The following is a 14,521-nucleotide window of genomic DNA, read 5'->3' on the forward strand; positions in this document are numbered from 1 at the left end:
AAATGGCCATGGATATAAGATATAAATATGTTCATATGTGTCCACTAAATGTGTAACGTAAAAACGCTTAATTTATGGATAAATTAATACAATGTTTACCATATTTTCCGCAATTTTCATCAGTACGGCACAAAATGGCTTTCCTATTTTGGACCTGCTTGATTAGAAGATTGTCTTACTTATTATATTTAAAATAATTCGTGTTTTAGAGCAAACGTTAACAAGTATAAAAAGTTAAAATTCGAAATATGTATGTATGAATATCTTAATACCTTAAATTTGCGGTGAAAGATTTAATAAATTGTATTTTCTTTCAAAATCGTTACCATAAAATGGTATTTTATTTTTCCCCTCAATAATTTCAGTAAGTTGCAAAAGTTTTACCCACTGTGGGTTGTAACTCGGCAGCGACGTCGACGCCGGCGTCGCAGCTTAGAGCTAGTCGATGAGCGGAAGGAGAGAGAGAGAGCAGGAGGTCGTGGAGGAGGCGAGAAGGCGAGGAGGGTGAGTGAGAACGATGGCAGAGGAGGAAAATGCACAAGCCGGGGGAAAGGGGCGCGAAAGGGAGACGAGCAGCAACAACAACAATTCGGCAAAATGTTCGTGGCAGCGTTGCAGCGACGCCGACTGCGCTGCGGGTGTTTGTTTTTTTCTGTTGTGTTTTCCGTTCGTCGTATTTCGTGTTTTCCGTTTTTCTTTTGCGCTCTGCATCCGCTGCCGCAGTCGGCGTCGCTGCCGTCGCGCTGCGCCAGTGTGTGTGAGCGCACTGTTATGTGTGTGTGTGCCGCACACATTTTTCAGTTGACTTCGTTGAAATAATTTTCGTAACAACGATCACACTCGTTTGTGTATTGCGAAGACGGGCGGACGTACGTCGGCGTCGAATGCGGAAAAAGCGCTAAAGCGAACTAGCGAAAAAGTGCGAATACCAAAATCAAAAGAGAGCCAAACAACTTGTTTTATTTTTTTTCACCACGAGCGTCGTCGCGACAACAACAAAAAGGAATTTAATAAACCAAAAACAAACGAGAAATAGAGAGAGAGAAAGCAGCAACTAAATATAACAACAAATGCATTAAATAGTTTTGTTTTTTTTTTGCCACACTGCCAAAATGCAGTTAGCGTTTGTTTGTGTAAGTGTACCACATACATACATAATGTATAATTTATATGCCAAAAACAACAACAACAGCAGCATTGTGTGCAAAATGTTGAAATGTGCTCGAAAAACAACAAAAAATTAAGTGCGCGCATTAACACACGCACACTTGCAAAGGAAAACAGCTAAAACAAGAGAGCACGTGTGTGTGTGCGTGCGTGTTGCGAGCCGGCCAGTGTGACCGTTTGTGTGCGAGAAAGAGAAAGAGCGAACAAGCCGGCTGTGTATTTTTTTGTAGTTCTGTTTAATTAACAAACAAATTATATATATAAAAAAAAAATCAATAAATAATACACTTGCCAAAGGAATTTCATTTTGATGTGTGAATAATTAAAAAAAATCTTAAATGCATAAAGCAGCGTTTCTTATAAATGTATATGTATATATGTATATGTATATACATATGTATATTTTTGACATCAACACAATTGACATATCAAATTGAAATGCTGGCATTTGCAATCGAGCCGTCGTCCTAACAACCCAATTTTTCAATACAGCTCCTGAAATAAACCCAAACCCCAAAATCGTGAATATCGTGAAGCCTGGAAAAGGATAACGCAAGATTACACAGAGCGCGAGCGAGACAGCATTCTAGAGCAAAAGAGCGAGAGAGTGTGTCGAGGAGCGATGGCCAGCGAGGATGTGCAGATCACTAGCGTCATCGATGCCAATGGCCAGAGTCTACCGCTCCACGGCAACAGTTTGGGCGGTCCCGTGGGCCCGCCCGTCAAACAGGAGCGTCCCGATGACGCCGAGATCCGCGAACTGGCGGCCAAAATGAAGGAGCAGCAAAAGCAACAGGCCGCCCAGCAGGCATCCCGTCAAGCGGCCATGCAGCACTCGAATGGGGGCGCCAATGCGGCTGCCTCGGCCGGTGGCAACATGCAGCCACCGATCACAAATGGCAATGGCCAGACCAATATCATGAGCTACCTATCTCGTCATCAGAAACTACCCAACGGCACCATGCAGGTGGTGCCCGCCTTGGCCTCCAATGGCCGTTCGAATGGAGCCGTCAGCGATTCCGGCTCGGACAAGAAATCCTCGACGGGACCCTGCGACGAGGAGTCCATACAAGGCCACTTCGGCTGGGCCCAATTCGGCAAGGTATCCATACCGTACATCTATCGGCAATCGGAGAAGTACTGCTCCGTGCGCATGATCGAGCTGAAGCTGCTGGGCAAATACCTCAACTGCCTGCATCCGGATATCTACTCCAGCTGCACCTGCGTGCGCAGCTACTACATCACCGATGCGGAGGCGCGTCTCTTCATCGAGATCAATCATAAGCACTGCGACGGCGAGTTCGGTCGCGACATCTTCAACCAAAAGGATCTGGTTGTGCGTCTCAGTGACGCATCCAAGTTCTATCAGTTCCTGGACATTTGCTACAGGAAACTGGTCTCCGGCAGCAAGACGCCGTCGGAGAAGTGCGGCTTCATTCGCATCAACAAGGAGTCGGTGGTGCCCTACACTGTGCGCAACAATCAGCAGGTTGTGCCGCTCTTCTATTTTGAAGGCGAGACCGAGAATCTGAAGACCAAGGCCGAACTGCTCAATGGCTGGGACCTGGCCTATCTAAAGTTCTGCTGCAAGGTGCAGGGTATACGCAACGAGCTCTTCTCCAGCGAGAATGTTGCGGTCATTTCGCTGACCGACATCAAGAGCTACTTCCCAAATGGCACCGAATTCGAGGACTACTGGCCCAGCAAGGTGGTCGACTCGAATCTGCTGATTGGCAATCGCGCCAATGTCAATAACTCGGTCAACTGGACACGCCAGCCCTCGGCGCCGCCGCCAAAAGTGACCACCTCCGGTTCCGGATCGTCTGGCTCGTCCTCCTCCAGCGGCGGCAATCTGGGCCAGAACTCATCATCCGCCTCATCGTCGGCGAACTCCGCCGGTGGCCAACAGGTGTCCTCGAAATCGCAGCAACAGCACGCTGCCTCTGCCGCCGCAGCAGCGGCGACGGCGCATCAACAGCACCTGATGAAGCAACGCGCCGCCGCAGCAGCAGCTGTCGCCGGCGCCAATGGTGTGGCGAATGCGGCCAACAGTTTTGGGGCAGCCGCGGTGGCGGCCTTCAATTCCCAGGCGGCGGCAGCGGCATCAATGCTGCAGCAGTCGCAGGGCAACAACAGGATGCTGTCGCAGGCCACCGTCCAGGCTTTGGCCAGCAGCGGATGGATGTCTGGACAGACGAACCTGCAGCTCCACGCCCAGATGATGGTGAGTACGAGGTTATGAAGCACTATACTAATAATTTGCCTAAATCTGCGTATAGCCCGTCTTTTGCCAGCTAATGTACGATATATATCAAATTTTGGACGAGCAAAACTTTCAGCAGAAAAACTAAGGAGCCGTAATATCATATCAACGTTGCGATACTAGCATTGTATACCCACAATTCGAATTCTGAGCGATTCAAGATCACTTCTCAAGCAATATCTCGAGCCTTTTTCAATTTGGTCTGAATACATGGTCTTGTACATTAATGCAGTACCGTTGTCAATTGGTTTTTTATTGTATTTTATTGAAGGAAATGGTTAATGCCTGATTTCGATTTCATGCAAGTGGAAGTTTGTTTGATTTGTTTTTGAAAAAGTCAGGGGGCAGAGGCGAAAATAAGCCAAAAGGGCAGGAAGCTGACCAAAACATACCAAAAGCTAGAGAATGACAACTCTAAATCAGAGTAAACATCGCTTTTCAGCACTTAATTGGCTGCTTACGAACACTACGAATATGTGGTGTAGAAAATTTTCCAACACTCCTTTCATTAAAAATGGAATAATACTGCAGTCACACCCAAAGTTACAATACTTTTACTTAGATATTATTTTGCAACAAAGTAATATGATATGATGCTATATTCGCTACTGCTGTATTTCACTGTGTGTTTTTTCAAATTAGGTCACTGCTTAGAATGGCATTTAAAACAAGTTTTTTTTTGACCATCATTGATATTGAGAATCCAGGCCCGACATTGGTGGAGATCAGTTCGAAAAAAGTGGAAATGGAATGTATTGGGGGTATAAATATGTATATCTGGCGTACGGAGGGTTTTCTCTAGAGAGTGCATGGCCGTGTTTGGTTGGCCTCGCTTGTAATGACACACAAACTTACATGCTGGGCTGTATATACATATGTATGAATGTTCGTATGTATGTATGTCGTGTTTGTGTTAGCGTGCTTTTTTTTTCTAGCAGATTTTTTCACAGTTTGGCAACAGCGCAGCAGCAGCGTTCGACGGCATCAGAAACTAGGTCATCAGTATGGTGTGCATAGGAGAGTGGCTCCATCTCCCTCTATGCCCATCCCCATCTCTTTTCCCCCTCGACTAGTGCCCTCTCTTTTCCCCAGTGGTTGTGCATGAGTGTGTGTGTGTGTGTGTGTGTGTGTGTGTGTGTGTTGGCCACAACCTGTTGACGTTGCTGCTGTTGTTGCTGCCACTACAGTCGAACTTCTATAAAGTAAACTTCCTTTTCATGAAAGAAAGAAGTTGTTTGTTTCTACAAACATTTTACCAGATTATTCGTTAATTTATAATGAATTTCAAACTTGTTTTCGAAATATTCTGAAAATATCAAGAACTCGAACAATTTGTTTTGACCTCCAAAATAAAAATCGACCTCCAATTTATGAAACGTAAACAAAAACAAAAAAAAGAAATACTAGCCGTCTAGATACTCGCTATGAGTAATGGCAATCTTATCAAATCTGAGACCTGGAAACGTAATTCTAATCGCCTACGAAAATCGTTGAAATAGCACGAAAAGTCGAAGTCTTTAAGCGGCTAATTGAGGCAATTAATCGATTGTTGTTGTGTTGTTTTGTTGTTGCTGAACCAATTCGCAGTTCCAATAACTTCCGCCTTCTTTGCATTCATAATTGTTAATTATGCACAACGATTGGCCATAATTGCACGCATGGAAAAGTGGGTCACCGAAACAATTAACTAATTGCTTATATTTAATAAACAAATCAAGTGCAAAAGGGGCCTCTAACTTGTATACAATGTGGCCTCTTTATCGCATTAAATTGCAGTTGCTAATAATGATTGATCGAGAATTATTACTATTATCATTGATAACCCTTTAAGTGTTTCTTATAGCGAGTGTTTCCTAACTTTCCATCTTGTTTGCTTTGTTGTTTGTTTTGCAGGCGCAGCAATCGCATGCGAACGCAAATCGCGTGGGAAGCTATCGGGAGCACATGAACAACCTGATGATGAGCGGCAGCAGCCGGCAGCCGTATTCCTACAACAATCCCGCGATCTCCATGTCCTCGGTGAACAACCATAGTGGGGGTGGCGGGAATGCCCCACCTCCGCTCGTCCGCTCGGCGGCGGGTCAAAATGCCAACCACATGTGAGTAGAGCGACAGTCCATGGCTTTCTACTATCGATTGTTTTAAATCTTCTCCTCCTCCCCCCACCACCCCCCACTACTCTCCTTTGAAAATTCAAACCAAAAAAAAAAAAAGAAATTTGACGAAAAAAAAAATATAATACAAAATATATATGAACTTATTGATTCTATATTTGATTTTGCCTTTCCTTATGACTATTTACATTAATTACATTTAGTACGTTGATTTTATTTGAAATCTCGGATACAAATGCGCAGAAATTGTGTTTTTCAAATTTTGTTGTAATTCGTTTTTGCCAATATCAAGAAAAAAAAAACAAACAAACCTAAAACTTTATACTCTATTTTTTCGCTGTTGTTGTTTATATTATACATATAAAATACACACATTTACTAAGTCGCTCTAAGGGTTGAGTTCTCAATGTCTAGGCTTTACATGCATCTGATGCGTATTTTTAATGCATTTGATGCATCCGATTTTCGATGCCCCCGAAAATCGATAAGCTGAAGGACGTGGCAAGCTTAATTAGCGGTATAATAGATCTTTGATAATAATGCTTAGTAGTCAGTAATTGTGTAAAATGCTGGGTGTAGTGGGGGGAATCGCAGGCTAGACATTGAGAAATCGCTGCTTAAGTCCAAATTGCTCTGCCATTAGGGTGTCACACGATTTATCGAATATCTCAGGACAGTTGATATAATTTTGTTGTTTTTATTATGCTCTTTTCTAAACGAAAAAAAAACCAAACCAAAACCAAAACCAAAAATACAATAATATTGCACCGATTGTTTTTCCAATTCTCAATGTTACGTACATATATAATAATGAACCATACCGAAATCGGCGTTTGTGCACGCATTTTATTTGAAGTTTTGATCTGTGTTCTTTACCTCTTACCGTCTTTCAATAAATATACAAAATAATACTCGTTCCTCGCATAACTTCTCTCTGCTCTTTGTTTTTTTTGCAACTTAAAGTCATGCAACACATCAAGTCAATTACTCTATTGAACTTTATTTCCCTTTTGAAAAACAAAAGAATAGTTCATTCTTGACGAAAAGCCAATAATAAATAAACATGGTTTCGAAATAAATGTTTTTGTGTCGATATACAAGCACCTTTTTTTTTTTTGCCTTGTATGATATATTTATTCGAGTTTAAAACTTAAATTCCTTCGTATTTAACGTATGTTAACTAAATTGGTAATTTTAAAATGGGCAATGGTACACTTTATCCCATTAGTTGTTGTAGATTTCAAGTCGATTTAGGGGACGCCGGTGTCCGAAACGAATTTGATTTTATGTTTTTCAAAATAAATACCAAAACACCAACCAATCATATACCACTAAAGTCCCAATTACCCCTCATAACATATTCCGAAAAGACAAGAAAAATACAAAATTTGTAACTTTTACTAACCGAATCGCAACGACTACTTTTTGCAAATACTTGACGAGCTTTTGTTCTCTCTTTTTTATTTTCGGGTCTCCAGATTCCTAACCTCTTACGGCATGCATTAGGGTGGCTCAAGAGAGGCTCAAAAAAGTAGAGTGAGATAAATAAGCTATCGGATAATAATCGGTATCGGAGGCGCGACTAAGGTGGAGAATGAATATATCGCTCGCATTGGGATTACGCGGTACTACCCGATCGATTAACACCACTACCGCCTACTACTCCACTCCACTTCACTCCATAAATAAGTCTAGTAGAACTAAACCCAAACATAAACACAAACACACACACACCCACACACACAAATACGCTCACACCCACCCACACACGCATCTGTACATACATCATGTCGTAGAGTTTTCCTATAAACCGAAAGTAACCCTAGCGATTGCATGACCTCTCCGACTTGATTAAGATAAAAATGAACGTAGAATAAAAGACTTTATAAACATAATATATACAATACGTACTTATGTGAAATCCTACTTGTATTTGTTTCTTTTTCAATGGAATGATGATGATTTCGTTATAACCACCTTACTTTGTATATTATTATGATAATACCTTTTTCTTGTTTGCTCTTAAAACTTCTACTTTTTTTTTTCTTATTTGTATGATAATAATAATAGTAACTTAATCTTAAAGCGGAACTACAACATATTTTGAAAAACATAAATTCGCATAATAAAAGAGAAATGATAAAACCGAAATGATTTGGTTAAATATATATTTAATATATCTAAAAGCAACAAAACAAAAACATGTCTACATTTATTTAATGGCTGTGTGTACTGACTACCCCTAATGTTATCACACACAAACACACACACACAAACAAACAAACACCACAAACTCTCTCACACATGCATAAGAAACAACACACACACAAACACACACACACGTGGTATGACTCACGACTTGTGACGAACGAAAAAGTTAAAATATATATATGTTTATATATGTATGTATATATATACATATATATACAAAAGGGGAGACATACAAATCAGCAGCAGCAGCAGCAACAACAACAACAACAACGAGAACAAGCTTTTATTGGTGGTGGCAGGTTTTTTTTAACCCCGTTTGGCCCCACCCACCCCTTTCCCTACCTCACACAAACACACACACAGAAACACCACTAAAACAAAAAGATACAAAGTACAAAGATACAAAGTACAGTGAAAGATCCTAGATACATTATATATAATGCGTGTACAAAAGTTGAAGTAATAATTCTTGAAAATTGTTTGACAATCGATTTAGATTTTGAAAACATGGCTTGCAAACTAAAGGGAGACAGGAAGATTATAATTAAATGGGAATAAATCCAAAGAAACATGAGGCAAAAGCTTTTTGAAAGCTTTTTTTAAACCGATTTATATCTATTTCATCTCATGCAATTACATAAATACACAAAACACGAAGTCTACCAAATTAGTACAATTTCTTAAATCTATATGAATAAACAAAGCAAAAAAATAGTTTTTTTTTTATAAATTATCAATTTAGAAACTACATTTTAGAGAGGGAAATTAGTTCAAAAGAGCATTGAGAAATGATGAAAGAGAATTGCAAATGCTGTTCGATATATTTGATGATGTTGATATGAAACTTTTGTTTTGAGAGCTTGAGAGTTTGAGAGAAAGAGCAGAGCGATTAACCACAACAAAAATTCATTAATTTCTTCATTAATACAATGAAAATACAAATCAAATCGGGTATATCCAAAAACCAACGATAATTGACTATCGCCACCTGGTTTTCTCTCATTTGTTTTCATCGGCAGCAGTCGAGCGGAAAGGCCAAGGCAATCGGGATATCGATGTCTCCGATATGTTTAATCGGCAATGCAAGTGCAAGTGCAAGTGTGCGGATGCAGATGCAGACGATGAAGAAGAAGAGAAAGAAACGCGGTCCCGCCAACGAGAATCGAAAAATTCAAAAAATTCGAAGAGTCAAATAATCAAAGAATCATTCAAAATGCATACCAAATAATGAAAGTCAGTGTCCCAGTGTCTTGAGTCTTAGTTAGTTGATGAGGAATGACAATTACAACAAAATCGATTGAAAAATGCAATAAATAATCAGTCCTTAAGCGAATAACTTATATAAGCAACAAATCCAAAAAACCAAAAAAGACAATTGTAAATAAAAATCAAGCTTAAAACAAAAAAACCAAAAAAACGATCAAAAAGGGGCGGTCACCTCGACTTATGTATTGTATATAATGTTTCTAGGTCAAATGTCGAGCAGTCACTGGTGCAACAACAACAACAACAGCAACAGACACAACAACAACAACAACCGCAACAACAACGACACCAGAACAGCACATTTAACAACAACAACAACCATGCACCACAGCAACACTCTTCACCCAACAACCAGACCACTAGTAGCCACCATCATCATCATCAACAACAACAACCACAGCATGCCTTAGCCAAAAGTCTCAGCAGCGGCAACAGCAACAACAGCAGCAGCAGCAACAACAACAACCTGAGGAGCAGCAGCAACAGCATGAACGGCAGCAACAGCAGCAACAACTCCAGTTCGGCGGCCGCGGTGGCCGCTGCTGCCGCCGCCGGCTATGTGCAAGCTCTTTTGGGGGGCGGTGGCGGCGGCGGTGCGGGGGGCGTGGCTGGTGGCGCTGGCGCCGGCAGCAATGCCTTCAACTACAACCTGCCCTCGACCCGAGCGGACTACACGAATCTAGCGCTGTGGAACCAACTAACGCCCGCCCAACGACTGCTCTTCAGCCAGCAGCTGAAGGGTGCCAGTCCCACTGGATCTGCTGGTAATATTACCAGCGGCAGCGTAGCAAGTCATGTCGCCGGCAAGCAGAACTTCCCCGCGCTGCCCTCCCTGCCGTTGGACACGGATCTGATTACCATGCTGGACTACAACAATCCCAACAAGGCAAACAAGAGTCAGAAAACGGGAGGTGTTACCTTCACCAAACCCATTGTGCCACCACTGATACCAGATGGTTCGGGAGCTGAAATAACGCTCACCAAGAGCAGAAGAGGCGGAGCAGCGGGAGCAGGAGGAGGTGGTGGCGGTGGTGTTGGCGGTGGTGTTGGTGGTGGTGATGGCGGCGGAGGAGGAGTAGCCGTCGCAGGAAGTGGCACTACCATACCGCTGAATTCCACACAAGCACTCGAGGATTTCGAGAAGAAGTTCACTGTGATGACGGACGAAATGCGGGCTGTTATACAAAAGGTGTTGGCCAATCCGGATCTCTCGACATTTATACAAACGAACTCCAGCAGCAATAATGGTGCAAATCAAAGTCACCTGGTGCCTTCGTATATATCGCCACCGATGTCGCCATCCGTGGGCGGCTTAAACATGGGCATGGCCATGGGCAATGTGGCCACCCTGACCTTGGCCTCCAATCCGAATGTGACGATAACCCCACAGTTGCCCGGACACTTTCTGCACTCGCCATCGAGTTCGTGTTCCAGTTCGAGTGCCTCGAATACGGCGCCATCTCCGTTGAGCAGTGGCGGCGGCGGCGTCGGCGGTGGCGGGTTGTCGGGTGGGGCGGGTGGAGCAGGCGGGGCATCCAGCGGGTCAAGTGGGCGGCAAAAGAGCGTGATTTGTTCGACCAAAAGCAATAATCTACCAATGGCCATACTATCGCTAGCTAGCAGTAATTCAGGTGGGGTTAGTTCCAATTCGGGAGTACGACGGAATAACAACAGTAATACCAATAGTAGTAATTATGGACGTCAGACACACAGCCACAGCCAAAGTAGTAGTAACCACAGCAATACACAAACAAGCACCCAACAACAAAGCACACCCACTGACGTAATCGATCTGTCCTCCTCCCGAAGGTCACTAGCTGCATCGGCGGCCTATTTGCAGCAACACTCGTCGGCGGTCGCCCAGCAACAGGTGGCGGCGGCAGCGGTGGCCCAGCATCAACGTTTGGCCGCCGTCGCCGCGCATCATGCCCAGCAGAATGGACGCAGTTCCTCGAACTCGGGTAATTCCGGCAGTTCGTCGAACTCAACGGGCAACAACAACGGCACGAGCAACTCTGGTTCCTCGGGTAATGGCTCAAACGGCAATGGAAATGCCTCCTCGAACAGCGCCTCCATGCATCTGCAGCGCCATGCGGCACTTGCACATGCGGCGGCGGCGGCCAATGCGGCGGATAGTGCCCAGCGGCTGTGCGTCATACCCGAGATACCCACCAACAACATGAACCTGACGCCCTACAAGGTGATGAAGGTGTGCGTGGACAAGCATCTGGTGCCCTGCATCAACATGAAGGCCTACAATGACTCCGAGCAGCTGATGACGCTCATCGAGTTCCAGAAGAACTTCTTCCCCTCGGTGCCGCTGGATCACTGCAAGCGACTGATCGAGGCCCTCGGCGTGGAGCTCTACAAGGCAAATCGGTAAGTTTTGATCACATGAGTTTTACACCTGGAATGCCATGTCTAATTCCGATATACATATTTGTAGGCGACAAGTGCAGATCCTGATGGAGTACGATCGCAACTACAACGAGAACATGCCGCTGGTGCAGGTGCGCGACATCATCAAGTACATGACGCAGCTGACCTTCATGACGCGCCAGTCGGAGCAGCCGCCGGCCAAGAGGACGCGCACGAGCTAGGAATTAAGCTGGGGAGCACAACATTTGCCACCAACAACAAGCACAACAGCAGCCACCACAATAGCCACAGCCACAATAGCCACAGGCACACCAACAACACCACCATTGAGCACAGCAGTCACCACAAGTGGCAGCAACACAACAGCCACAGTTCACACACGAACAACAGCAACGTCTGCGGGGATAGCACCACCAACATCGGTGGCCACAGCCACATCGCTGCGTAGACGGGCCCTCACACCGCCAGCGAATGTTAGTGGTGATGAAGTGCTAGCCAGGCGCAGAGCACTAGCGCCACCGCCAGCACCGGCAGTTCCTGCCACACCACCAGGAGCAGGAACCATTGGATCACCTGCACTATCAGCCACACCTGTACACACCACCAGCAACACATACGAAATGTTGTACTCCCACAACCCACACCCGCAACCGCACCCGCACCATCCAGCAGCCCAGCACCACCAAGCAGCCCAGCACCACCATCAGCAGCACGAGCAGCAGCGTTTGCTAAAGAAGCGGCAGCACGCCGAGCAGACGGCGCCCAAGAATTCGCGCACTGCTGCAGCAGCTGCCCAGAAAATGGCCGAAGCCGAGCACGCCTATCTATCCAATTTGTACGGCAAGGCGGCGGCCAGCATGCTAAGTCCTCCGTTGGGCAATGTCCTGCCCGAGTGGGAGCAGCAGAGGCAGCGAAGGACACAGGCGGCAGCACCACTGCCCCACCAACAGCAGCCGCAGCAGCAGCAACCGGCGACGACGGCGGTGGCGGCGCCACCCCAACGACATATAATGCATCGCCGGCATAGCGTGTGTGCCGCTGGATTGGCCAGCCTGTCGCCCGCCTCCTCGACGCACTCGTCATCGACGGCCTCGCCCACAACGGCGGCGGCAGCGGCCTTGGCCGCAGCTTCCTACTACGGCAGTGCGGCGGCAGCGGCGGCGGCGGCATTTACGGCACCATATCAGCACCATCATCATCATCATGCCGCAGCGGCTGCTGCGGCCGCACACCATCATGCAGCAGCAGCAGCTGCGGCAGCGGCGGCAGCAGCGGCAGCCCATCATACACATGGCCAGCCATCGCCAACCATTTATCCACCCACTCCGCCGCCATCGGCGCCCTGGGTGCATCCTTGGTATGCCGGCGATGCGGCCTTCTGAGCGAGAGATCGTAGATAGCATAGATCGTAGACAGATGAAGATCCCAAGGGGCGAGCAACTCAAGCCCCACATTGTACATTCGAGTTTCTAGTGTGTTAAGCTATTTATTAAACGACGAAAGGAAAAAAAAACAACACAACAAAACAAAACAAAAGAAAACCTATTTAGATCAAGAAAGCTCCAAACATTTTTTTTGCACGCCTGTCTGGAGGAGATTAGTTTGTAAGTAGGCTAACTAAAACAATTTCTGGGCATTATATGCCAACTAAACAATAACCAAGGGAAACCTTATCGATGATATATGGACTAGAGCTGCTGGGATTTCGTTTGGTCAAACAACAACAGCAAAACAGCAAAACAACAAACAAACCAACAAACATTTTCAAATGAGAACTCAAAGAACTGATTACATTTATTATCAAATCACACAGAGAGAACAATTAGCTTTCGTTTCTTGATTCGTTCGGAATTCATTTTCGTGGTTTAAAAGTCTTTTCTAGAAATATTTACATACACTAACAGATATACATGTTATATGCTATACATATGTAATATATAAGTAAAGAGCCAATAAACTCGTCATATTGTAAGCAAGAAATTAAATTTCTTGCGTTTCAAAACTATGCAAAAAACTACCAACTACCATAAAAACTAAAAACAAAACGAAACACAAAAAAAAAGAACAGCAACTAAATGAAAGCAACTATTCAAAAATTGAGTCAAATTTTGTAAGCTAGAAAAGAGATCCGCAGATCGATCCTAAGAAATTCCATTCAATATTCATTATCGTCTCATCATTGTCAAAAATTATCATCAAAAGTTCCCATTCGAGCAGCAAAGCATAAATCGTAAGCAATTGTAAAATTTAACAATTTCCAAATCTAAAAGTAACATAAAAAGCTACAACTAAAAATTACAAAAAAAATACAAACACAAGAAAACAAAATGATAAGCTGAGGAAGGAAAAACAAACAAACAAACAAAAACCAGAAAACTATGTTTAAAACATACAAAAAATAAAACCTTAATATAAATACAAAAATAAAAATTAAAAGGAATCGATTATGTTATATACAGTGAATGTATATCGAAAAATATATGTATGTATACTTAAATATCCGTTTTATGGATTTAAGAATTTTTTAGCAGTAGTTTTTTTTTTTTTTGTTTTCGCGAACAAGCATATTTATTTATATTGTATTCCTGATGTTGCACTATTCATTTCCGTTTGCTTTGCTCGCGCTACTCATTTAATTAATCATTTAAATTCATTAAATTACTGTGCTGTTATTAATTAATTATCTTGGGCAATTGTTTAAAGGAATTTACATTGTAAGACATACACACACACACGACACACCACAAACACACACACGCAGACAGAGAGAGAAAACTAAGAAAAATTATGATTATCATCTTTATTATTGTTAGGTTTAAAAGCCGTCAAAGTATTTATCAAAGTGTGTTTTCATTTTTGGCAGTGCAGCAAAGAAAACTAAAACTAAAAGCATAACGGAAAATAAAGAAACGAAGCAAAACTAAACAGAAACAATATCAAAAATGGTCTTTTTCTTTGGTTCAAGTGGAAAACTTTAAATGCGGCGCCAATGTTCTGCACTGTTAACGTTGCAGAAAGCTCTATCCTGAGCTTTTTCCTTACTGCTAAATACCGCGTGTGGAGCTTTCAACGAAATGTGTTGCTATTTAACCGCCGAGAAAATGTACCTGCCTATTCAATT

At 43.6% G+C, this 14,521-nt stretch overlaps 1 protein-coding gene across 4 annotated transcripts; it reads left to right on the forward strand.

Annotated features, from left to right (window-relative positions):
- Positions 1-830: 830 nt before the first annotated feature.
- LOC122622959 (uncharacterized transmembrane protein DDB_G0289901) lies at positions 831-13,402 on the forward strand. 4 transcript variants are annotated; one of them, XM_043801785.1, is made up of 5 exons: positions 831-1,133; positions 1,660-3,391; positions 5,324-5,529; positions 9,226-11,400; positions 11,468-13,402. In XM_043801785.1, the coding sequence occupies exons 2-5, from the start codon at positions 1,790-1,792 to the stop codon at positions 11,619-11,621; spliced, it is 4,137 nt and encodes a 1,378-aa protein (XP_043657720.1). In that variant the 5' UTR covers positions 831-1,133; positions 1,660-1,789; the 3' UTR covers positions 11,622-13,402. The 4 variants fall into 4 exon arrangements, with proteins under 4 accessions (XP_043657720.1, XP_043657721.1, XP_043657722.1 ...); XM_043801786.1 differs by having other exon boundaries at positions 10,831-11,400; XM_043801787.1 differs by lacking the exons at positions 9,226-11,400; positions 11,468-13,402 and adding an exon at positions 8,775-9,161.
- Positions 13,403-14,521: the final 1,119 nt, after the last annotated feature.

Source organism: Drosophila teissieri, chromosome X (assembly GCF_016746235.2).
Source record: "Drosophila teissieri strain GT53w chromosome X, Prin_Dtei_1.1, whole genome shotgun sequence".
NCBI lineage: Eukaryota > Metazoa > Arthropoda > Insecta > Diptera > Drosophilidae > Drosophila > Drosophila teissieri.